The 27,124-nt window shown below is 39.4% G+C and overlaps 1 protein-coding gene across 1 annotated transcript in view; it reads left to right on the top strand.

Annotated features, from left to right (window-relative positions):
* SCARB2 (scavenger receptor class B member 2) overlaps positions 1-27,124 on the top strand; it is a 70,047-nt gene that overhangs the window by 28,890 nt on the left and 14,033 nt on the right. Inside the window, exons 3-7 of the mRNA XM_057727840.1 lie at positions 13,880-14,027; positions 15,068-15,256; positions 21,202-21,293; positions 22,974-23,093; positions 26,411-26,580. Coding sequence (XP_057583823.1) covers positions 13,880-14,027; positions 15,068-15,256; positions 21,202-21,293; positions 22,974-23,093; positions 26,411-26,580 — 719 coding nt within the window. The remainder of the gene's footprint in view (positions 1-13,879; positions 14,028-15,067; positions 15,257-21,201; positions 21,294-22,973; positions 23,094-26,410; positions 26,581-27,124) is intronic.

The following is a 27,124-nucleotide window of genomic DNA, read 5'->3' as shown; positions in this document are numbered from 1 at the left end:
AGCCATCATTCCAAGCTGTTTTTCTTTTCTTTTCTTTTTTTTAGAACTTTTATTGAGATATAGTTAACATACAATAAACTGCATATATTTAGAGTGTACAATTTGGTATCCCAATCTCCCAACTCATTCCCCCGCAACCCTCCCTGCTTTCCCCACTTGGTGTCTGTATGTTTGTTCTCTACATCTGTGTCTGTATTCCCACCTTGCAAACCGGTTGATTTGTACCATTTTTCTATAGTCCACGTCCATCCATGTCTCTAGAAATGTCCCAGTTTCCTTGCTTTCTACAGCTGAGTAATATTCCATTGTATATATGTACCACATCTTTTTTATCCATTCATCTGTTGATGAGCATTTAGGTTGCTTCCATGTCCTGGCTATTGTAAATAGTGCTGCAATGAACATGGGAGTGCATGTGTCTTTTTGAATTATGGTGTTCTCTGGGTATATGCCCATCAGTGGGATTGCTGGATCATATGGTAACTCTATTTTTAGTTTTGCAAGGAACCTCCATACTGTTCTCCATAGTGGCTGTATCAATTTACATTCCCACCAACAGTGCAAGAGCATTCCCTTTTCTCCACACCCTCTCCAGCATTTACTGTTTGTCGATTTTCTGATGATGCCCATTCTAACCGGTGTGAGGTGACACCTCATTGTAGTTTTGATTTGCATTTCTCTAATAATTAGTGATGTGGAGCAGCTTTTCATGTGCCTCTTGGCCATCTGTATGTCTTCTTTGGAGAAATGCCTATTTAGGTCTTCTGCCCATTTTTTGATTGGGTTGTTTGTTTTTTTTGATATTGAGCTGAATGAACTGTTTATATATTTTGGAGATTAGTCCTTTGTCTGTTGATTCGTTTGCAAATATTTTCTCCCATTCTGAGGGTTGTCTTTTCGTCTTGCTTATTAGTTTCCTTTGCTGTGCAGAAGCTTTGAAGTTTCATTAGGTCTCACTTATTTATTTTTGTTTTTATTTCCATTACTCTAGGGGGTGGATCAAAAAAGATCTTGCTGTTATTTACGTCAAAGAGTGTTCTTCCTATGTTTTCCTCTAGCAGTTTTATAGTGTCTGGCCTTACATTTAGGTCTTTAATCCATTTGGAGTTTATTTTTGTGTATGGTGTTAGAGAGTGTTCTAATTTCATTCTTTTACATGTAGCTGTCCAGTTTTCCCAGCACCACTTATTGAAGAGGCTGCCTTTTCTCCATTGTATATCCTTGGCTCCTTTGTCATAGATTAGTTGACCATAGTTTATCTCTGGACTTCCTATCCTGTTCCATTGATCTATATTTCTGTTTTTGTGCCAGTACCATACTGTCTTGATCACTGTAGCCTTGCAGTATAGCCTAAAGTCAGGAAGCCTGATTCCACCAACTCCATCTTTCCTTCTCAAGATTGCTTTGGCTATTCGGGATCTTTTGCATTTCCATACAAAGCATAAAATTTCTTGTTCTAGTTCTATGAAAAATGCCATTGGTAATTTGATCGGGATTGCATTGAATCTGTAAATTGCTTTGGGTAGTAAAGTCATTTTCACAATGTTGATTCTTCCAATCTAAGAACATGGTATGTCCCTCCATCTGTTTGTATCATCTTTGATTTCTTTCATTAGTGTCTTATAGTTTTCTAAGTACAGGTCTTTTACCTCCTTAGTTAGGTTTGTTCCTAGGTATTTTATTCTTTTTGTTGCAATGGTGAATGAGATTGTTTCCTTAATTTCTCTTTCTGATCTTTCATTGTTAGTGTATAGAAATGCAAGAGATTTCTGTGTGTTCATTTTGTATCCTGCAACTTTACTAAATTAATTGATTAGCTCAAGTAGTTTTCTGGTGGCATCTTTAGGATTTTCTATGTATAATATCATGTCATCTGCAAAGTGTCAGCTTTACTTCTTCTTTTCGAATCTGGATTCCTTTTATTTCTTTTTCTTCTCTGATTGCTGTGGCAAGGACTTCCAAAACTATGTTGAATAGTAGTGGTGAGGGTGGACATCCTTGTCTTGTTCCTGATCTTAGAGGGAATGCTTTCAGTTTTTCACCATTGAGAATGATGTTTGCCAAGCTGTTTTTCTTGGTGATAAATTTTATAACAAATAATATGAACATATTTGACTAGGTGCAATAAAAGTAAGATGTCTGTATTAAGCCAACAAACTTAAACTTTAAACCAAATATTAATATAATATTGAATATTTCCTAGATCACATGAACTTGAAATACATTTGGGTTTAGTTTCTGTTACATTTAGAAATATTTAATTTCTAAGTGCTTACTTTTAAGTCAGTTAAATAGAGCTCCTTTATAAATTAATATTGATGATACTGTGTGGAGGTAGAGACATACCTGTAATGTACACACAGACATATAATGGACATAACCAGAGATCTTATAACCTCATTTTATAACTTAGTCATGAATCAGGTATTGCAATATAAACTTACTAGTTTATAAACAACAGTTGGAATAAGTTAAATTTATTTGCTCAGATGAGTAAGCCTTTTTACAAAGACAGTTGCTTTCCGTTTCCCAAAGAACTGGTCTGCTGCCTAAATGCTATCAAATGATTTGATTGGTCCAACTACATTTTCTTTAATTCGCTTGCTTATCTCAGTGAGAAGATTTCCAACTAAACTGGAAATCAGGAGTTCTATGTTCTAGAACTTTAGGGTTCATTTTATCAGGCCTTCGAAAGTTTGCACAAAGCATTCAGCAAAGGCCCTCTTTCTGAGTGCACAAGCCAAACCCAGACCAATTTATCCTAGGGGCAAAAACAAAAACAAAAACAAAAACAAAAAACCTCCACTATTGCTTTATTAGCCCCTGAATATTGGCCCCCAGTTGTTGTTTCGTATTGTGTGGGCTCAGGTAACTCTGTAGGTTTCCTTTAGTATGTTTAATTAATATTGCGTTGGCAGATTTACATGCTCTGTACTATAATACCAGGCAGGGGAAGCATTCCCCAGTGAGACATAATGTCTATCCCCCTATATAATCAGGCAAAAGAGATGTAACCATCTTACATAGAGCCCATTCAGATATGCCAATTTTTAAAAAAATGTATTTTTATCTCAATTCTATCAACTGTTTTAACTTTAGCCAAGGGACCCAGGCCCTGTTGTCAATCTTTAACTTGATTAATTGGCCTACCTGTTGCTCCATGCAATTGCTGCTCAGATATCTTAGTGCCGTTTTCTTCCAGCCTTTAAAAAAAAATTTTTTTAACTGGGGTAAATAAACCAGATTTATTTGGGTCCCTTTAATGTTGAAGGGACCAAAAAGGGGGTCTCTTTGGCCCATTCAACTTTAGGTAGTATTGTATCAAAACCTTTGTTGTTTTGTTTTGGTCACACTGTGCGGCTTGCCGGATTTTAGTTCCCCGATCAGGGATTGAATCCCGGCCCTCAGTTGTGAAAGAGCAGAGTCCCAACCACTGGCCCACTGGGGAATTCCCTAAAGCCTTTGTTTTAATCTCATCAATGTCCATTTTATTTATCCCCTTTTTAAATCACCATGTAAAGATTTCTCTCCTGTTGGGATGAGCACCTTTAACGTTTCCACCTTATAGGGAAGCAGTCTCTTCACTCTCCTCAGTGTTTCCTATTCACTTGTTGATCAACCTGCTTAACGTTAATTCACTTAGTGTTTTTATCAGTATCCTAAGAGCCATTAAGGGAAAGCCAGGACCACAATAAGGCTTCCCAAATTGTTTTGTTTTGTTTTATTTTAAACTAAGGGAATTCTTAAGGTTAGCTGTTACGTATTTTTGTATCTACCTTTTAATTTGCTCTTTTCATAGGTACCAATAAAACAGCTATTAATAATGAGAGCTCTCTAAAAAGCATAATTCACAAAGACACATGCATTCCAGTGTTCATTGCAGCACTATTTACAATAGCCAGGACATGGAAGCAACCTAAATGTCCATCAACAGATGAACGGATAAAGAACATGTAGTACATATATACAATGGAATATTACTCAGCTGTAAAAAGCAATGAAACTGGGATGTTTTTAGAGACATGGATGGACCTAGAGACTGTCATACAGAGTGAAGTGAGTCAGAAAGAGAAAAACAAATACCGTATATTAACACATATATGCGGACTATAGAAAAATGGTACAAATCAACTGGCTTGCAAGGCAGATGTAGAGAAAAAACATATGGACACCAGGTGGGGAAAGCGGGGAGGGTTGGGGGGGGAATGAATTGGGAGATTGGGATACCAAATTGTACACTCTAAATATATGCAGTTTATTGTAAACAATAAACAATAAAAAATTTAAAAAAATAATGAGAGCTCTCTGAAAATTTACCAGTTTAGAAGTTTCTTCAACTTAAAGGATCCATCGTCTGGCCTTTGATGAGTAGTATCTTAATAGTGATAACCAGTAAGATGCAACAGGTGCTTCCAACAACAGAGTGCAAAGGATGTAGCCTTCGCAAGATCCAGTCTAAGAAAGTAAAGGCCTTTGTTGTACAGGTGGATGCAACAAAGGTTGAGAAGACAAAGGCCCCTTATGGTCTTAGGCCCCTTATGACAAATTTTCCTGAGAGCTGGCACAGCCAAGACCGTTAGGAATCCCATTCTATTTGACGGGCTGTCAAATGTACACCATATGTGTACCTTCCTGATAGCAGAGACTGGTTCTCAAAACACAGAACAAAATGCCTAAGAAGATGAAGTTTTTTTGTTTTTACATCGCAAAGGCATAGGGAGGGAAATGCAAGTTCCTCCTAGGAGGGCTTTTGTTCCTTAAAGTCAGAATTCTGAAAAGGTGTTTTATCAAGCTGGCTTTCTGTAACTTGGTATGCAAAAGCCAAGGTTTGGAATGTTGAAAAGAGCCCCATCTTGGCCATTGTTAGGGGGAGATTTCCTTAGTTCTCATTTAAGTAGGTACTTGCAAGTATAAATTCTGTACACACCTAACCCTGGCTGGGTTTTCGTTGTTCGTTGGAGGTTGGCTTCCGGTTGCCGCTTGTTCCCCTGTAGGGCTACAGCCCAGGAGACAGCCTCTCAGATAGCTCTGGAAACTGTCCCAAAGAGCTAAGGGAGGAGCCAGGATATATATGAATTTTTTGCTGGAAAGAAACACATAGTTGAACATCAAAAGATTATTGCTAATCACAAAACAGACATTTCAAGTTAATGATTTAAGTTCTTTTCTCTGTATAGGAAGATGCAAGAATCTGGGGTCATTGACATATTTCCTTAGATATGAACCTTAACTATCTAGGGGCTGATATCCAAAGCACGAAATGCTTCCTGTTTTTCTCCATCCTGAATTCCCCTCAGGCTGACTGTCTGTGGGCTACTGCAGTGGCTAATCTCTTGATCCTTGTAGACCTGTAATTGCAGGCAACATTTTTTTTTCCTTTATATGAGCCACATATGTAATTTTAAGTTTTCTAGGAGTCTCATTAAAAAAAGTAAAAAGAAACAGGATAAATTATTTTTAATATTTCATTTACCTCAATACTACTGAAAATAGTATCATTTAAACATGTACTCAATATTCAGAATTACTAATGAGACACTTTACATTCTTTTTTTTGTATGAAGTCTTTGAAATCCATGTGTATTTTAAAACATTTTTAACGCGTTGAATTTAGGACTAGCCACTTTTCAAGTGTATAATAGCCACGTGTGGCTAGTGGCTACCGTATTGGACAGCACAGTTCTAACCAAACTCCAATTAATTTTACAGCCCCAGACACACTACCCTGTCAGTATGCGTGCTGTTCCCTCACCACCGCTCTCACTTCTTCCCGAGATTTTCCCTGACTTTGAATGCACTCTCCCTGGTATGTGATAAAGTGAGAGGAAGGAACCAAATCCTTTCATCTCTGAATATCTGGCATCCGGTGAATATTTATAGAATAAGTGAATGAAACATCCTCACCCATGGTTTAAATCCACAGGACGCAAGTAGCTCCGCTGGAACCACAGGACTGAAACGAAAACCCAGGAGCCAAGGACAGGTTCAAGAAAGGGGAGTCCTGAAAATGAGTGACTTTGTTTAGCAACAGACACTCACATGTGCAGTACAAACTGCTAAGTGTTCCTAACGGGGTTGAGTGGGTTGTGAACTGGGATTTGTAGGAAAACATGGCTTTTTAGGGAGACATGCAGTCCCTCTAATGGGTCTTTTGTAATCATTTGATGGATCTGATCTCTGTCACTTGTGACTTAATTATACCATTGTTTCGCTACATAGGAAAGACAGAACTTTCCAGTGGCTCTGACCCAGTATTTGAGAGTCTCCCGACTGAGTCAGCTGTGTGTGTGCAAAGAAGGGGAGGGCATGCAGCCCCCCCACTGGTCCATGTGGGCTGGTCTGGGGGTCGGAGTCTCTGAGACGAGGGTGGCCACGCTAGGCAGTGCAGGGCCTGCTTGACTGGACACAGTTTACAGTGGCACGTTTGCCACAACTTTCACATGTTCCTGAGTTCAGAATATTAGTTTAAGTTCCACATGGAGATAAAAAGCCAGTCAATCTGGTTTAAGGAATGTGGTGCGTTATTTACATTTTTATTAATCTGTGGATTGAGCAGCCCTGGAACAGGTCTTTTGACCAAAGCTAATTTGCCTCACGATCCTGTTGCTTAGTGATCTATTTGCCTAACATTGTGTATCCAATGGCTTCTGCAACCTTTTGGGGATTTTTCATTTTCTCAGGTTTCTATTTTGCCTACTATTTAACATGTCAAGAATTTTTTTAAATTAATTTGTCCAAGGGCTTTATCAGCTAACGTTCATGTTTCTAAGATGTATTTGCTGAATTTACAGCATCCCATTAAACATCTCCTCTTTGACTTTCTTAGTTTTGCTGTTTTGCTTGTTAATTTCTTTTATAAGGTCATATTACTACTTTGATAGTAAGGAAAAAGATGTGAGGGATAAATATTTCATAAGTGTTTTTTTATTATTCATTGACCATTAAGTAATACTGGATTATAAAGTAATCAACATGCACAATATCATACATAGCATTACCTTTAGAAGTGTAAACTATATTTTGTATTATAAAAATAATATATATAAGCAGCAAAGATAAAGTTGAAAGTAAAGTCAAATAAAAAAACTACTACTATCCCCCATGGTTTCACTGTCTCAAAGATAACTAGTGCTAATGCATGTATTCTCAGTCATTTTTGCATGGATGTGTTTTACTTTTACATGGTTATACTGTATATACTTACGCATGTCCATGTACATATATGTATATTCTACTCACTTAATATTACATCATAGGTATTTTCCCATGTGTGTTGTAGTCTTTATACAAATATAGTTTTATGATGATAATATTCAAGAGATAGAATACATTACCACACTTTCCTTAACCACTCCCTTCTTCTTGGACTTGTCGGTCAGTTCTCGTTCCATCCTTTGATTACCACGTGGATTAAATGTTCTCCTCATGTTTGCCAGCCAACTGTGTTTCCACATTCTTAGTTCTTGTCCTTTGCCGGTTTGCCTATCTGGGTTCTGGTGTGTTCATACCACTCTGTAAACTTTTTATGTAATAATGATGTTATTGACCCTTTGTCACAACTGTGGCAACTGTTTCTCTGTTGTTTGCCTTTTTAATTTTCAAATTTATATGTAACCAAATCTATTCTTTAATGAACTTTTAAAAATCATTTCTGAGCTTAAAAAAATCCTTCTTCCTTCAAAGGTTTGATATTCAAGTCTGTTTTCGTATAGTTCTCTTTTTTTCACATTTAATTTCTTATGGCCCTAATTGTCTCCTTGCAGTGTAGCCAAGGTAGGAACTTTGTTTAAACTTTCAAATGCTGTCCTGTTATTCCTTTGGTCCTTTACTCATCTCTGAGCCAAGCTATATATATGTTTTTAAATAGCAAGGAGATGATAGAAGAAATTTAAATGCCATGGTTGTTGTTCCCCTTATGGTAAGAGGATGCCTATCTCTTTATCTAAACCTGACTCACTCTTCTCTGAGATGATCTTTTTTTCTCAAAATAGATACAGAAATAGCCTTAGATAAAGCAGTTTTTTAAAAAATCAAAAGTGAGAAAAATAGAAAATAATCTACTTCCTATCCTCTGCAAAAAGGTGGTGACCAGGTGGGTTTTAAATTCATCTGGAGTCCTGGGTGAGCCAGCGGGGTCAGGGTAGCACTTGGCAGACAGGGGACCATTTCCATCTTCGGGAGTGAAGCTGTTTCTTGTACGTCCCCAGCAAACATGGGCCACCCCCACCCTCTACCCAGTGGTTTTTCTACGTGTCCTGCTCTGGGCTCTGGGTTTTCAGTCTTTCGCCTCGTTGATAAGGTAGTGGCCATAGAAAGTTCAGCACCCCACCGCTCAGACCCTGCCTTTGGCCCACTTCCCTGCTCTGCCCTCTCCTCCTGGTCATCCCTTCCACTCTGGCCACAGTTCACCTCCCAGCCACGCCCCGAGCTGCAGGCTGCTCTTTCTGAACAGCCTCCGCGGTGTGTCATCCTCTGCCCCGCCACAGGTTTCTCAGCCTCCACTTAGGAAGCGCATCCTGTGCTGTTGTGAGGTGCTGCCTGCCTTGCTCTCCCTCTGCCTCTGTCTGGAAGCCCCTCCACCCCCACCCCCCCACCCCGGGGAAGCCTACCCCTTCCAGAACCAGGTGTGCCCCTGCCTGGTGTTCCCTCAGGATACCCATTCCAGCTTCAGAGCTTTTTCTACACTTGAGGTACCCGTTTAAGCAGCAGCCTACTGTGCTTTGCCGTGGATTCTTTGAGGAAAGGACCCAGGTCTTGACATCTCTCCATCTCAAGAACTTAGCACAGTCCCTTTCCTACATGATGTTCGTAGCTGACGTTTCCTAAAGCACTTAGTATGTGCCAGGCAGAGTTCTAACTGGATGACAAGCTTGTGAGGCTTGAATTCTCACGACACCCCTACAAGGAAGGGATGCTCTTACTTCCACTTTACAAATGAGAAAACTGAGGCACAGAAGCTAGTAAAGAATGAAGCCAGGATTGAATGCAAAGCCTGGCAGTCAGATCTCAGCCCAGATTCTACCCAGTGTGCTCAGTCACTTCTCACAGGAATCCTCAACAGAGAGCGTTGGGTGAATGGAGAACAGAAACGACTTGGGAAATAGGATTATATGGTGGTATTGAATGTATCTAATTTATCCAACACCTCTGAGGAATTAGATACTGCAGAGATGTTAGTTTTCCAACTGGTTAAAATTATTCCTTTTGGTTTCCTTATCTCAGGTATGTTGTTTGCCTTCTGTGATGGTGAGATTTTGCCTAAACATTCAGGAGTTTAAACGTCCTTTCTTGTTTTAAAAAGTAAGAACTTCTTAAAAAAAAAATTTTTAATGAAATATCTCTAAAATCAATCATGTATTTTCCTGCCATATTAAATAGTTCATGGGGCATAACTCAACCTTCTCTTAGTGAGTAGGGCCGTCACTGTGGTTAACAAACAGTAAACTGCATTCTGAGCCTGTGATGTCCTGGGCCTTTGACATCAGCAGGATTTATTATCAGCTACTAAGTACCAGGGACCATACCAGGTACTTTCAAGTATGGTACCTTAATTAATTGTCTAGGCCTATGATTTTGCTTTGCCTTTTTGTTTTTTAATTTTGTTTCTATTTCTGGAAGCTCCTTTGGTCTTTTTCGATACTGTAAAGCCCTAATCCATCACTTCTTGTTCTCAGTCTGCTATTCATCCGGAGAGTGCCCCTGCCTCCAGTTGAGTATTGTTGGTCAGCTGTGGGGGAGATCTGGGTAACGAGACTTGTTGGTTTTGTTACAAAAACTCCCTCTCCTTTTGCTGTGACCTTCTTAGGGTTGCCAAAGTGACAGGAGTGCTTGGAAGAGGAAGCGTTTTGGGTTTCCTCTGACTCTCATGTTTTGAGACAGAGGTCCCTCGCCATCCCTCCTCTCGGTTTTCCTGGTCTCTGCAGAACTGGAGGCCACTCCTCACAGCCCAGTGGCACTGTCTTCCTTCAGTTAGATGGCTCGGCAAAGGCTCTGTCGGTCATGCCCGTGGGTGGCTGGTGGCTGGGGGAAGTCACCTGGTTAGCTGTGAATGACCTGACATGAACCCTTCGTGCCTGCCAAGGGAATGAAATGTTTTTGTGGTTCCGGAACCCTTGGCTTTGACTTTTTGAAGTTTATTGAGAAACCAGGTCATGAGGCAGAAAGCGATTGGAGCCTCCATGCACAATTTCCCTTCAAAACATCAGGTTCTTACAAGATGAGCAATAAAGAAAACATTTTAAAAATCACCTTCAATGGACTGGAGGACACAGGGTTGGGGGGTGGCGAAGGGGAAGCTGGGACGAAGTGAGAGAATAGCATAGACATACATCCACTACCAACTGTTAAATAGTTAGCTAGTGGGAAGTTGCTGTATAACAAAGGGAGATCAACTCGTTGATGGGTGATGCCTTAGAGGGCCGGGAGGGGGAGGGTGGGAGGGAGTCGTGGGAGGGAGGGGATATGGGGAGATATATGTATAAATACAGCTGATTCACTTTGGTCTACCTCAAAAGCTGATACAAGAGTGTAAAGCAATTATATTCCAATAAAGAGCTAAAATAAAAAAATTAAAAAAATAAAAGTCATCTTCAGAGTCAGTGAACATACATAGAGATAAATGAAGCAGGCTCTAAACTTGGAATTACTCAGGCCTCTGGGTGTATGACCTAAGGCTCAGTGAAAAAAAAACAAAAAACGCCTTGAGAAGGTCATCGATTTACGTCATCACTTAGAAAACTTGGCAGTATTGATGCCTGGTTTCTGAATCTCTGTTGAATCCCAACCCTAGACTGCCTGGCCCAGCTTTCTGTGAGTGCAAATTAGTGTTCACCGTGGGGTCACTTTTTCTACGTCTAGTTCCCTGGTGGTCAGCTGGGCCAGGCTGGGGTCCTGGTCTGTCCTTTCCCCTTCCCTGCGGCGTGCCTCTGGGACTAGAGGGGGGCAGGGCCGTCTCTGCAGCCTGCTGCCTTGGCTCAGGCAGGGATTTGCCTTTGAAATTTCTTCTCACAAATCCCTTTGCATTCACTTAGGTGTAGACTTAAGAAAAACCTTGGGCATGAAGTCAGGTGACCAAGATTCTAAACCTGGTTCTGACACTTCTCAGTTAGTCCCGGGCTAGTTACTTCAGCTGAATATCTGTTTTCTCAATGGGTTATGATTTCTCTATGAAAGGGCTTTGGTTGCAAGCAAGAGAAACCTCTGGCTAATTTAAGTAAAAAAGAGCATGTATCAGAAGACTATAAAGTGGGTTACAGATCCCAAGGAAATCTGTAAAGAACAAAGGGGCAGAGGCTAGGGAAGCTTTAAAGACCCAGGTCACAGGAGCCCATAGGTCCTTGTCTGTGCATCCTGAGAGGAAGCCTGTGTGTACTGTGTTTTTCATCCTGAGGCCCTGTGCTCAGGATTCTGGGGCCCAGGAAAAGGAACTGGGTACCACGCCACTGCCCAGTACAGGAGAGGAAAGGAAATGAGGGCTCTGACCAGCAGAAAGGGGAGTGAGTATCTAACAAACCAACGTCCAGTGCAAACACTCCAAGCTGCAAGTGCACAAGGCTTTTAGCACGATATCCTCTGTCAGATTTTGTACGTATTCCTTGCAAACTGGAAGGGTGTGGACTTTTTTTCTCTCATAATTATTTAGATTTGGCATTTGTTGGTTTCATCCTACGGACATTTACTAAGCACCTACTAGGAGATACCATCTGATTCAGAGGAGAGAGCACTGGGCAAGAATTAGAAGACTCTGGAGCTCAGGTTCTGACTTTTCCACTGCCCCGCGTCCCCATCTGTAAAACAGGATGAAAATACTTGCTCTGTCTGTGCCACAGGCTTGTTATAAGGATTCAACGATATCACATGGCAGAGTGTAGGCAAACCTTTGGAAAAGCTGTACAAGTGTCAGATATTTATATTACTGTATATAGTTTGGTGCTAAGTACTAGAGAAGAACGAAGACATCTGCTTTTGTGCATGTATAGGTATGCATTTGTTTATTGTTGGCTTGTCTATTTTTATTTTAAAATCTAGAAAAGATTTAAGAGACATACAAATTTCTTAAGCTCATTTGCAATCTACCTGAGGCTTCAAGATATTTTCTTCACAATCTAAATGATGTGACTAAGCATTTTATAACTGAGTGCCAGGCTCCACAGGTGTTCAGGGATGAGAAATCCCACGGCCGGCTGTGGTCAGGAAAGGCCTCTGGAGGAGGCGGTGGGAAGCCGCGTTGCCTAATGCCTTCATACTTCTGTCTAAATTAGCTCTGTTCAACAGAAATATAATGTGAATCACATGTCATTTCAGATTTTTCTAGTAGCCACATTAAAAAAAATTAAAAAGAAATAGATGCAGTTAGTTTTAATAATATATTTTTATTTTACTCATTCTGTCTAAAATAATATCATTTCTGAATGGATAAAGGTGCGGTAAATTCACACACAATAGAATATTCCTCAGCCATAAAAAAAGAATGATATTTTGCCATTTGCCGCAACATGGATGGAGTTGGAGAGTATTATGCTAAGTGAAATAAGTCAGAGAAAGATAAATACTGTATGATATCACTCATCTGTGGAATCTAAAAGCTACAACAAACTAGTGAATATAACAAAAAATACTCACAGATACAGAGAAGAAACTGGTGATTACCAGCAGGGAGAGCGAAGAGGGGAGGGGCATTAAGGGATAGGGAAGTAAGAGGTACAAACTATTAGGTATAAAATAAACTACAAAGATGTATTGTACAACACGGGAATATAGCCAATATTTTATAATACCTATAAGTAGAGTATAAACTTTAAAAGTTGTGAATTACTATATTGTACTGTACACCTGTAGCTTATATAATATTGCAGAGCAACTATGCTTCAATCAAAAAAATAAAATAATATCATTTCAGTATGTAATCAATATAAAACTATTGAGATATTTTACTTTTTTTTTTTTTGGTACTGTTTTTGAAATCTGGTGTGTATTTTACCCTTATGACACATCTCAGTTCCAATTAGCCACAGTTCAAGGGTTCAGTAGACACAGGGCTACCAGGTGAGAGCACAGCCCTAGATGGAACAGGAAGAACAGGTAAGTGGCAGAGAAGGAATAAGCATGGCAATTTAGTGACCACCTACTATGGACCAGGCAGGCTCAGGACTGGCATGAGGCACTGATGAACAAAACATCAGTCCTGTTTTTATGTAAAATTTTGATATTTTGTTCATCATGAATTTTTAGCATTGATTTTGATTTTTAAAATTGCATTAAAATATTATTTATTTTGATTACTGAGTGTTTGGGTGCCTCTTATATTTTGTACTCAAGGCAGGTGCATCACTTCCCTCATCCTAGTCCCAGGCCTGGCACCAGGCACTTCCTACCAGCTTTGCTAATACCTCATTTGGGGCACTCACCTGAACCAAGCTGAACTGGATATCAAAACCAGGAGTGAATTCCTCTAATTTACTAAGCCTTAGGCATTCATTTTCTTAAATGAATTTTCAATTGAATTCAACTTAGAAATAAAAAGACATTGGTAAATACATTGAAATTGAAACTGAATCTATGAACTGAAAAATTTCAAAATATTTTAGGACCAAACTATAACCCAACAGAGAGTTCATTGGCTTTGATTCCCTGGTTGAAGTGACCTTGACCATTGCATTTCCCAAATTATGGGGGAAAGGAATGAAAACAACAGTTTTTTTTACTCATTTCCTTCCCACATTATAGCTTAAATCTCCAGTGTTTAGAGGGTCACTATCTCCAGTCTCTCCCAATATGGGTTATATTGGGAATGTTATGTTGAAAATAACTCTGATGCTGAAAGAAAGGAAAAGTATTACTTAGTAGTTGCCTATTTTCAAACAAAATTCTTTTCTTTTAGGGAACTCAGAAACAAAGAAGATATTCAATTTGGAGATAATGGTACAACAATATCTGCCGTGAGCAACAAGGCCTATGTTTTTGAACGAGATAAATCTGTTGGAGACCCTAAAATTGACTTACTTAGAACATTAAATATTCCTGCATTGGTAAGTAAGCATTTTAAATCTCATTATTGTGGATTTTAGAAGAAAGGAAAAAGCTAAGTTAAGGCCATTATGATTTTACCTTTAGGAGCTATTAAGTTATATGTGTGTGTATGTATGTATTTTAATATGTATGTGTGTGTGTGTATGTATTTATATTTTTCCCCCATCTTTAAAGTTCATTTTAGACTTTTTTTGAGGTCTTTCAAATATGGTCTTTTCAAATGGTGACAAAATGTAAGTATTAGAATTTTTTTCACAGTTTTTTCCTGTGTGTTCAGAATCAGCACTTAAGGATTTTGGAAGGTAGCTGATAATTTTAAAAATATTTGTTTGCCCCTTGTTTTGGTCCAGAAACTCTAGCAATAGAATTTGCATAGCACTTCTTAATTTAGCTTTCTATCTTGGATTTTTTAATTCTCAAAATATATATGTTGATACCCCCTTACACTTTTTCAAATAGCAGAGACTGGGCTGTTGATTACAGCCTAGCATGATTTATTGGGCTCTGTTTTTAATTAGGCAATTCCAGCTAATGAAAATGCGTGAGACCCAGGAAACTTCTATTCATCCCTCTGAGGCTCCCACTCCAACTCCTAGGTGACTGCTACGTATGCAGCTGGTTATTTGTGGTGGAACCAGGATGCAGAAAGTATTAGATCCCAGGTCTGGCCCTGCCCAGCTGACTAATGGGGCAGAGTTTACAGGGACCCAGCCTTTAACCCTGATTGGGAGGAAGATGGTGCCACCTTGTGGCTAAAGATGCCAATGTATTGCCAAGAGTTTTTCCCGTTCTGCGGTGCCGGCAGAACTTGAGGGATGCGGGTGAGGATGCTAAGATCACACTTACAAAATGTGACACTGAGAAAGGACAACAACTGAAGAGTCATATTCTTCACACTCAGCTAGAGAGGAGCTTGCTGGCTAATTCTTCAGCTGTTTGACCTCCACATGTACATTGAAGTTTGCAGCCCCCTTTGCTGAAGGGGCAGTAGGAGAGTGGGGTGGGTTTGCTGTTATCTGAATGTGCTTGTGTTCCTCAGACCACCATGGAATGGGTCCAGCTGCCCTTACTCCGTGATATCATCGAGGTCCTGTTGAAGGCCTATCAGCAGAAGCTCTTTGTGACCCACACGGTGGATGAGTTGCTCTGGGGCTACAAAGATGAGATCTTATCCCTCATCAACATTTTCAAACCTGACATCTCTCCCTATTTTGGCCTGTTCTATGGGGTAAGTCGATTTTTCTTTTCAGCGATTCTTTGTTCAGCTGACGAGGAGAGCATTCCAAGCCAGATTTTATCTTCACTTTGGATTTCTTCTAGGAGAAGACCAAAATTGCTCGGAATTCTAGATCTCTTGTAGAATATGTGAAAAATAAGACAGTGCTTTAGTAGGGGAGAAAAAAACCTTCTCCCACAGTTTCAGCTTGCTACCAGCGCTGATTTTGAATGAGTGTAACTATGAAAAATATACAGAGTGTGGCTGTGCTGTTAATCAAGTGCAGTCTTTCGAAGTGTCATAAATTTCAGTGATCAGTGCCATGGCTTGTTCTGATGACTTGGAGACTAAACCCACGGATCAGCCTGACAGGCAAAGAAGAAACTAAATAGGGATGTGATAGTCCATTAGAGGTGGGAGCTGCTTGTTAGATTTTCAGACGTCTCATTTGTGAAAGAGGCTGGATAATTTGAAACCGTGTCCCTCACCTGTGATTTCTTTTGCTTGTAAGTGGAATTTTGTCTCAGTTTTTGCAGATTTTATTTACTTTGGTTTGAACCCAAAAAATATCAGCATTCAAGTAATTATTATTCAAATCCTATGTTATTGCTGCCTGAGCTTCAGATGTATCAAAATGAAAAGCAATTAAAAATCTACCCTCCTCCTCCCCCAAAAAAACTTGAATAAAATGGATAGTTGGAAGGTAGGTAAACGACAAACGTTAACTCAGGAAGAGAGGGTAAGTTCGGGGCAGGATATGGAATTGTGATCCATTTCCCCGTCTTTAAATTTGTGGTTATTCTCTGGCTCCGACTACTCGAGAATCTCACCCTCATCATGTTACCTCTTAGCATTTCAGTTGGTAAGTGATGGTGATACTGCCCTTGTACCTTCAGGGAGAGATGACACTTAAAAACTGTTCAAACAAAATGGTAAGCAACTCTTAAATATTATCTTCGCGAGAGGAGGGGGGCCCTAGGAGTAGGGTCCCACCAACCCTAAATCCTTCACGCTGGGCAAGCAAACCCCATAGATGCTCCCTAGAAGGTTCCGTCTGACAGGAGCCCAGCTTTCACAAGACCAGAGGAAGCACCGATTTCTTGCGAAGCGGTGACTAGACTCCCTTCTAGAAATCATCTCAGGGAAAGTTCCTGCAGAGAGATACGAAGGTTTCTTTAAGCACCCTTTGGTCCCAGTGGCATCCATCTGCCAAATAGATCCTGTTCCTAATACCTCAGTACTTCACTGATAATTTTCATTGTATAGCTTGCCTTTTGTTTTTACACTGACCTCATCAGACGTATAAGTAATATCCTTAAATACCTGTTAAAAATGTAACTCACATTTACAGACTGATTTAAGACATTGGCACTTTTGCTTTCCTGTGGTGAGGATGTGTTGTTTTACTTTGTATTTTTTCTCTCTCTGCCTCTCTTTGCAAGCACCACCGTAGCTCTACAAGGCCCCGTTAGTGAAAAGCCCTGGCATTGTTCAGTTAGATTAGTACCTGGTGTGGATTTCCCATATCTAGGAAAAGAGCATGAGACTTAGACTCAGTGGGCTTGGATTTGCATTCTGACTTTTTCATTTAGTAACTATGGGACTTTTCCGAACCTCAGTTTAATCACTTGTAACTTGAGACTAAAGGTGTCCACACTTCAACGGCTGCTTGGAATGGCCAAATGAGAGTCCATAGAAGTACTCTGCAAACTGTACATTGCAACACACATTTCAGGAACCATTATTCTTTGTCCCCCTCCATGACTGGCTCAAAAATAAGACCCTGAGTTAGTATGAATGACTGGTATATGTTTCCATTTTGGAGCCAAATAGACTGTCTCTAGTGTTGTTAGTAAAAAGGTAGAAGTATTTTTTGTGCAGTTTTTCATCTGCTCTGGCCCATACTGACCCTAAGGCCAGCAGCACAGAGGTACACACTTGGGCCGTCATTCATTCAAGACCGGGGCAGACTGTGGGCTTATGCACCTCACTCTCACCTACAGCTCTGCACCCATCTGAGCCCTGCCTCAAACCTTTCCTTAATCCCAGCGGCGTCCGCCACATTCCCCTCTCATCCCCCAGGCCTGTGTGCCCGTTCCATCTGCTCCACTACATGTTGTGATGAGAAAGGAAAACCTTAGTTAAGGCCACTGAACACGTTTCCTTTGAAGACGTTGATGACGAAACAGCCAGATGATTAATGGTGTGGGACAGAGTGTGTGAGCAAGTAGGATGAGGTAATATAGACAGTGTGTTGGCACAGGGCTCCTGAGAACCAGGGACCTGGCTGAATATCAGGTGCTCTTATTTGCATACTGCAAAGCCTGTCAGATTACCTTTACCCGTTGGTTTTAGGGTACCTCTGTTTACCTTGGCATAAGAGAGTTCAAGCATCTTCCAATGAGTGCAGGTTCTTGGATATATAAAGTGATGGTGGCTGGGAAGTGTCCTTGAGAGGTCAGCCAGTCCAGCCAATCCTACTGGGAGGATGGATTATGCCTATATTTTGCTAGCAGTATGAATGTTGTCTTATTCTCAGAACATTTCTCAACCTCCTGCGGTAATATGTTCCTTGTATCCCTACTGCAGTAATACAAAACCTACTTATTCCTGCTTGTCCTCAAATAACAAAGGTTCTAGCAAGTAACAGGGAAGCATTGACATCCAGTGTCTGACTCTTGGGCTGATAACAGCTGGGGAGAACTCTTTGAGATGCTCTGTAATATTTAAATGCTTAACCATTTAGTTTAACTCACATCTGAGTTCATTGGAGGACTTCAAGAAGTAACATACATGCATTTTTTAAATTTGGTGGTTCAGCTTTTTTTGTGTGAATATGCTTCTAAATTGTTGTATGTTCACATTGTTGCCCTTAAAGAGGAGTCCTTTCTTGTATCTTAAAGTCATATAAAATTTCACATGTGGAACCCAACTGACTATTAGGTATGTGGATCATGTCAATATATTGACATAGTTGGTAAAATAATGTTAAGTGACAAAAAGAAAAACCCAAGTAGGCAAAAAAAATTGAAAAGAGAATTCACAAAGGGTATGAATGTTTTTTAAGGCAAATGACTGAATGAAAAAAAGAGTTCAACCTCAGAGAACACAGAAATGCAAAAAGGGATAAGAAACCCTTTTTGTTGTTGATCCAGTAGCAAAGTTTAACAAAAGGCATTGCCTTATCTTGCTGTTTCTACCGGGTGGCCTTGAGCAACTGAATAATATGTTTCAAAAGTTTTTAAAATGTTCATGTACTTTTATCTGGCAATTTCACTTTTAGTGGTCTATTTAGAAAATAAAAGCACAGAAAGTTTTTAGTCATAAGGATATTCATACATTATTTATAGTAGGAAAACAATTCAAAACTAAATATTCAATAATAAGAAAATGGTTAAATTATTTCCACATAATATGATGGAGTCATTAAGTTACACCTGGGAAGAACTTTTGATAATACAGGAAATATACTATACACATAAGTAAGGAAATTTTATATATGTATACACAATTGTATGTATGTATACAACTGTGTATAGCAGATACTGTATGTGTATGTGTTATATACAGTATATCTGAGTTCTATAAACAAATTTTGTGTAGAAAAAAGTCTGAAAAGGAACAGACCAAAGTACTAAAAAAGAAATACATGTATGTTGCTTCTTGAAATCCTCCACTTGACTCAGATGTGGTCTAAACTATGCGATTAAACAGTTAAATGTTTCAGAGTAACCCATGCTATTTCCCAGAAATCAAAGCTCCATCCCAGATGAAGGACTTATAAAAATGTACAGTGTGTCTGTCTGTGCCATTAAGAAGTGTAACTTGAAAAGAATATATAACTCAAGAAAACTTTAATTGAAAAATGGGATTATATTAACACCACTTTTTCTGTTTAAGTATAATTGGGTCCTGGCCCTAGATTTATGCTTTTTTATTTTTTAATTGAGATATAATTCACTTACCATCAAATTCACCATTTAAAAGTGTACACTTCAGTGTCTTTTAGTATATTCACAAGGTTGTAACCACCAGCACTATATAATTCCAGAACATTTTAATCACCTCCCAAAAAACCACAAGTTGATAGCAGTCATTTCCGTTCCCCCCTCCCACCAGCTCCTGGTAACCACGAATCTACTTACTGTCTCTATGGATTTGCCTATTCTGGACATCGATATAAATGGAATGGAATTCATATGAAATCGTATAGTATGTGATTTTGTGTGTCTGACTTCTTTTCTTTAATACAATGTTTAGAAGGTTCATCCCTGTTGTGGATGTATCAGCACTTCATTTCTTTTTATGGCTGAGTAATATTCCGTTGTGTGGATATACCACACTTTGTTTATGCATTCTTCAGTTGAGGAATATTTGGTTTATTTCTGCCTTTTGGCTCTTATGACTAATGCTACAAATGAACATTTGTGTACAGGTTTTTGTATGACCATTAGATGTGTATATATAAATCTTGCAGGGGAATTCATTTAGATATATCCACAGGAGGGGAATTTTGGAGTCTTATGGTAACGTTTTGTTTAACTTCTTGAGGAACTGCCAAACTGCTTTCCACAGCAGCTGCAACATTTTACATTCCCACCAACAATGTAGGAAGGCTCTAGTTTCTCCAGTCTTCACCTTCACTTGTTCTTTTCCTTGTGTTTAACTGCCATCATCAAGGGTATGAAGTTGTATCTCATGGTGGTTTTGATTTGCATTTTTTCTAATAACTGATAATATTGAGCCTCTTTTCATGTACTTATTGCCTATTTGTATATTTTCTTTGGAGAAATGTCTCTTCAAATCCTTTGTCCATTATTTAACTGGGCTCATGCTTTTTAAAACCGTAAGGTAATAATATGGTTAATGTGGGATTCAGCAAAATAGTTGCTCTATTCCCTAGTTGTGATTCAGTCTCATGAGGCAGTTAGGCCCAACTAGCGCAGTTTCATAAAGATTAAATAGATGAATGTATAAAGAAGATGTGGCAAATATATACAATAGAATATTACTCAGCCATAAAAAGGGACGAAATTGAGCTATTTGTAGTGAGGTGGATGGACCTAGAGTCTGTCATACAGAGTGAAGTAAGCCAGAAAGAGAAAAACGAATACCATATGCTAACACATATTTACGGAATCTAGAAAAATGGTACTGATGAACCTAGTGGCAGGGTAGGAATAGAGATGCAGACATAGAGAACAGACTTGAGGACACTGGGGGGAGGGGAAGGTGGGACATAGTGAGAGAGTAGCATTGACATATACACAGTACCAAATGTAAACTAGATGGCTAGTGGGAAGCTACTACAGAGCACAGGGAGACCAGCTTGATGCTTTGTGAAGAATTAAAGGAGTGGGATAGGGAGGTTGGGAGGGAGGCTCAAGAGGGAGGGGATGTGGGGATGTATGTATACATGTGGCTCTTTCACTTTGTTGTACTGCAGAAACTGACACAATAGTGTAAACAATTATACTCCAATAAAGATTAAAAAAATTGCATAAGAAAAAAAATTAAATGTGTTAGTTACTGTATCAGTTAGGGTTCTCTAGAAAAACACAATGAATGCAGATCTATATAGCTACTGAGGGATTTCTATTAAGGAATTGGCTTATGTGATGGTGGGGCGTGGCAAGTGGCAAGTCTGAAATCCATAGGACAGGCTGGAAGGCTGGAAACTCAGGCAGGATTTCTATGTTGCAGTCTTGAGAAGAGAATTCTCTTTTTCTCCAGGAAACCTCAGATTTTGCTTTTAAAACCTTCAACTGAATGAATGAGCCCACCCACATTATCAACAGTAATCTCCTTTACTAAAACCGAACTGATCACATCTACAAAATACAGCAACATCTAGAATATTGTTTGACCAAACAACTGGGCACCATAGCCTAGCCAAGTAAACACAGAAAATGAACCATCACAGTTACCTTTAAATGACCATATTCCCTTATTTTCAGAAAAATGGGACTAATGATGGAGATTATGTTTTCCTGACTGGAGAAGACAATTACCTTAACTTTTCCAAGATTGTGGAATGGAATGGAAAAACGTAAGTCTAATGATTTATCGGTGTAATTTTTTTTCAATTTTCATTTAAACTGAATGTTACTTCTGCTTTATTTCAAAAAAAATTTAGCACTATCATAAAAATCTATAAATTAAAAACATCTATAATTATGTAAAATATCCCATAATATAAATAATATTGTATAAATATATAAAATTATGATTTTGTAAATCAAGATTGGGACAAAGTACTTCACAAATGAAATATTAATGATCTGTAGGTTTCTCATGGTTAGTCATGAATCACAGCCATTGAAAAGTTTCCCTCTTTTCCGCTTAGTCACTGAATGATGTGTAGCTGTAGCACAAATACTTCTCAAATCACTGCTTGTTTTGGAGGAAGGAGAGAGGCTCTCTTTTTAATTTAATTTAGTGATTCTGCATTGTTTGTATATTTTTTAAGATGAAATACATTTGAATTCAGCATTACAGCATTTCAAAATATTTTTAATATTTATAATTTATAAACAACTGCCTCCAGAAAGGGACTGAGGCAGCTTGCAATAAAGCCACACATAAAGCAAAATGATTTTAAGTCATAGAAATTGGAAATCTTCAAAAGAAAAGGAGGCTAATTCTTCAGGGACTATGGTAAGAGGAATTTTGTTCTTGAACATTAAATTTATTTCAAAATACAGGGACGAAAATTGGTGTGGAATATTCACAACTTTTGTGGAGAGCAAAAACTTTTTAAATTAAAAGTTAACTTAAATTTTTTAAAACACACATGTGCAGGTACATACAGATCTGGCCAAAGAATCAGCAGGCAGCTTGATTCTGTCAAGTCCTTGAGGGAGAGCACTTTCAATCCTCCTTAACCTCAGGAGCTAGACTTGCAGATCTTTATCCTGGTGTCCACACCTGCAGCCTGGTGGGCCAGCAGCTTTAGCCCTACTCACCACTTGGCATTTATGAACTTTCATTGTCTAGGGAGACGTTTGTTTGTGTTTGAGTAGAGTGTAGACCTTTTAAATGTTCTCTATTTTTGTTTTATCAACCAATGCTCTGTGTTTTTACTTGGATGTTGCCCTCAATTCATGAACTTAGAATGTCACCTTGACCAGAAGTTGGAAGAATTACTATTTATTGCCCATCCTTTCCTATCTTTTGCAGTTTATACCATTATTCAAGGAATTAATTTATAAACATTTGCTATCTCAACTGTGCTCTTAGTGAGTATAAATTCGATTCAGTATTAAGCTTACTTGTGACCCAAGAGAAGTCCTCTGTTAATTTGGAACAGAGAGCTATTCAGAGGGGAGACAGCTAATGCTCTGTCATGAATATTACCTCCCTGAACATATCTGTCCAGAGCTCATCTATCCACGGGCTGGCTGTGAACAAGGCTATTGTAAATGCCAGATGGATCTCTGCTTTAAGTAAATGCATATTCCTAAACCTCTACGTGAGATACTCTGTTTTGGAGGAAGGGAAGAGGAATTTTTGGCTATTGCCTCTGTAAGAATCGATTTGAGGGTTGGGGGGGCCTGCTTTTCCCCCTCTCGATCCAATTTCCAACCAATATCACCCTTGCATCTGTGTGTGAATAAGATCCTCTGGGTAGCCAGCTCCCAGTTAAGTCTTCAAAAGTCCTGACCACTTAAAAAAAAAAGCCTAAAATCAAATGTGACCCTCTGGACTCTTTCTTGTCTCCCAATGACAGATCGCTTGACTGGTGGACAGCAGACGAGTGCAATATGATCAACGGAACAGACGGAGATTCTTTTCACCCGTTAATCACCAAAGACGAAGTCCTTTACGTCTTCCCATCTGATTTTTGCAGGTAAGAACTTGAAAAATAAGTTCTTTGACTGCAAGACCACCAAAAATGTGAGGAATGTATATAGTTGCACTTACTCGGTGAGGATATTATGCTTAATGAGTGATCAACGATGATGGCATATTGAGAAACGGAAGTGTCGTGGTTCACAGCACGGACTCCAGAGCCCGGCTGTGTTGGTTTGAATACCAGCTCCACCACTTAACAGCTGTGTGACCTTGGGAATGTTATTTAACCACTCTGTGCCTCACTTTCCTCATTTGCAAAATAAGGATAGAAAGAGTTGCCTACGTTGGGAGTTGTTTTGAGGACAAATGAGTTACTTTAATAAAATACTTAGCCCAGGACCTGTCACACAGTAAATAATATTAAATGTTAGCTCTTTGTTATTATGATATGCTCTGTCACGTGTGACATTTGCCCTGGTCTTCTTCTGGTCAACAGGTGTTCGCTGCATAGAAGATAAAGAAATCATACCGTGGCCCATATTTCAGAGTTCATAAGTCTTTGCTGAGCTCTAACCTTCCCGTTGATCGTATCTGCTAACACTCGCCGCACAATCTCTCCCACCTGCTATTTCTCCCCAGACGTGCCTGACCGAGTCCCCTCTGTGGGAGGAAGGCATCCTGCTCTGCGATCTGATTCCCATCACCGCACCATCACCGCTCCTTCTCCCGCCCTTCACCCTCAAACTTCTCAGCTGAGCGGCTGATCACACAGCCTCCCTTTCCTCTCCCGCTCACTCCTGCCAGGCTTTTTATGAGACTCCTCCTCAGTCAGAAGTAACCTGGGTGCCTTGGACACCGTGGAGTCAATATTCTCAAGAATGGCTGTTCTTCTGGCTTTCATATCTCACACAATTGAGCACCTCACCAGTCCGCCCTGCCAGAATCACTATAAATCTCCCTCCTCTCTTGCACTGAATCCATCACCAAGTGGTATCCATCCTCCTCAGAAAGAGCTCTTCTTTCACTCCCCTCTCCATCTCTGCTCTCTGTGCCACGGTGCAGACCGTCTCCAGCTCTCACACGGAATATCTCGCTCACCTTCCAGCCAGCTGCTCTATTCGGTCAATATTTGTGAAAGGACTGAAGGGAGAGAAAATATGTTTGAGTGCAATGAGTGAGACAAAGAAACTTCAGAGGATAGTAAGAGGCTCATTAAAGATTTGGCACAGAGGAAACTCATTCTTGTCTGGTACCACTCTTTTCGAAGAGCCACTTGGCAATGCTTAGTAAAGCCAAAGACGTGCAAACCCCATGATTCCGCACTTCTACGTAGGTTCCCTGGTCTGAAGAACCCATATACCTACGTGAAGGAGACTTAGAAATGTTCACTGCAGCATCGATTGTAGTTAGGAAAAATGGAAAGTGTTGACAAAAACAATCAATAAACAATCTGTAATGGGAACAGAAAAGAGTTTTATTGAACCAAACTGAGGGCTATAGCCTAGGAGACATGGATTCAAGGAGCACTTGAGTTGTGTTTTGTCAGAGTACAAAATGGGGGCGGCAAACAAAGGCACCAACCTCAAGGTTGCAGTTAGTTACGAGCTGTTTATTAAGAATTGTAACTGGAGCTGGCAAGAAGTAAGAGTGCTTGCTAAGCAAGAATTGTTTAGGATCTGAAATGGTTGCATAGTTACAAGCGGAGACCTTGCGACCATAAGGTTGCAGCTGGCTGCTGATAGCAGATACTGCTTCAAGAACAGCTAGGGTGTCCTTGAGTTTGATACAGTTCAGAAAATTCAAGTTCTCAGTGATGTAGGAGCATATCTGAAACCATATTCACAGTGGCCACCCGACTCCATCCTGGATGCGTGAACCACAGTTACTCCGTTTTGATTTTTAAATGCATTCTTTTCTTTAATGGTTAAAGCAGGTGTACAATGCATGTTTGACAGGCCATAAGACAGGCTATTCTCGTTAGCATAAAGTCTAAGTTAAATCATGTATAAGCCAGAAATGACTTCCCTATATCCTGATATGTGAAAATTTCTTCCATCCAAAGCAATCTAAGTGCCTATGAAAAGGAGAATATAAATAAATAATGGGGTATTTGTATAATAGAATATCATATTAAAAGTAAAATATAACAACCAGAACCATGTACATTAATGCAATAAATTTTAAAAATATAATGCTCAAGGAAGAAACAAATTACAGAAAGAGAATATGGTATACTGTTTCTATAACATTTTGAAATAACAGAGAATGCCACATGTTGTTTATAAATATTCATGTAGGTAAAAGTATAAAGACCTGCATGGGAATGAGAAACCCCAAATTCAGGATAACAGTTACCTCTGGGGATGCAGAGAAGGACCAGAATCAGGAGTGTTACACAGAGAGCTTCAGTTGTAACCGTAAATATACATTTTATTTATCTAAGTGGTATTTGTTATAAAAGGTATTTATTATAGTATTTTCTCTATTTTTCTGTTTACTTAACATTTTCATTAAAACATGCTATAGAGGTGGGATATGTGGTGGAAGGCGACTCCTACTAGTCACAAACCAGTGAGAAATATATCCCACCTGTGCTTCAGAGATGAAAAAGTGAGGCCCCAAAATCAATTCCCCTCAGCCTTTAGTTGCCTTCAGATGCAGGGCTGAAGGATCAGATGAAGACAGTGTATGTGAAAGTGCCTTGGCTGTCACTCAAGTGCTATGCAAATAGAAGGGTGGTTAGTATTTTTAAGGGACCACTGTTTGAAAGTCTGTAACCACTGAAGGCAGAGTGATGTTGAACTCCATTGAAATAAATGACCAGGGCAAAATGTGGAAGCTGTTTTTATTTGGGGGAAATGGGTATCAAAGTAAAGTATATATTCTAACCAAGTATCTGTCTCATGGGGCTCTTTTCCAGGCCTTCAGAATCGACTGGGCCACGCCCTTTGCCACCCTTTCTGCTTTTGCCTTGCCTCTGCCTCACCCTGGCTTCCTTTGCTTTGCTTCTGCTTTGTCCACACGGGCCTGTGTCCATGCCGGTCTAGACGACTCTTATTTCTTTCAGCACAAGTATCCATTCTAAGTCATTTTCTTGATTTTCTACTACACATGATGTTTTTTTCTTGGCCTTGTTGAGATGTTAGCATAGCTGCTGCCTCTTAAACATCTTTCATCACAATCTATCTCCTTCTTTATTACACATTGAGTGGGTTGAGCTCCCTTCAAGCTTTCTTTTGCCTATTCATTTTTCGTTTATCCTGAAAGCTTTTAGCCATGTTTTATACCCGAGAACGGTCGGCTAACTTACTGATTCGGGCAGGTCATGCAGATGGGAGCCCACGCTGACTTTTTATTCTTACTTCCTAACAGGTCAGTGTACATAACTTTCAGTGACTTTGAGAGTGTGCAGGGACTGCCTGCCTTGCGATATAAGGTGCCTGCAGAAATATTAGCCAATACCTCAGACAACGCGGGCTTCTGTATACCTAAAGGAAACTGCCTGGGCTCAGGAGTTTTAAATGTCAGCATCTGCAAGAACGGTAAGAACTCAGAGAGGGGACGTGGGCAGGAGGGTCTGGATGCAGGATTGGTGTTCTTCAACAAAGAATGTTGTCAGCCCAATAGAAAGAGCGATTCTGACCTTTCAAGAATAACATTTTGTCGGAAACAGACTCACAGACATAGAAAACAGACTTATGATTACCAAGGAGGAAAGCAGAGGATATAAATTAGGATTTTGAGATTAGCAGATACAAATTACTATATATAAAATAAAGAACAAGGTCCTACTGTATAACACAGGGAACTATATTCAATATCTTGTAATAACCTATAAAGGAAAAGAATCTGAAAAAGAATATATGTGTATGTATAACTGGATCACTTTGCTGTACGTCAGACACAAACACAACATTGTAAATCAACTACAATTTTTTTTTAAAGTTTTGTGACATAGCTAATAGCATAGTTGTTTTTTTTTTGTTTTTTTTTTTTAAAGCATTGACTTTCCTGGAATGTTTTTTATTGCTAGAATGCCATGTTGTGCTTTTTCTACGCAGCAGTTTAGGAGGTTTTTTTTTTTTT

This window comes from Hippopotamus amphibius, chromosome 3 (assembly GCF_030028045.1).
Source record: "Hippopotamus amphibius kiboko isolate mHipAmp2 chromosome 3, mHipAmp2.hap2, whole genome shotgun sequence".
NCBI lineage: Eukaryota > Metazoa > Chordata > Mammalia > Artiodactyla > Hippopotamidae > Hippopotamus > Hippopotamus amphibius.
The sequence above is the reverse complement of the archived record's forward strand: the minus strand, read 5'-3'. Positions and strand labels throughout refer to the sequence as shown.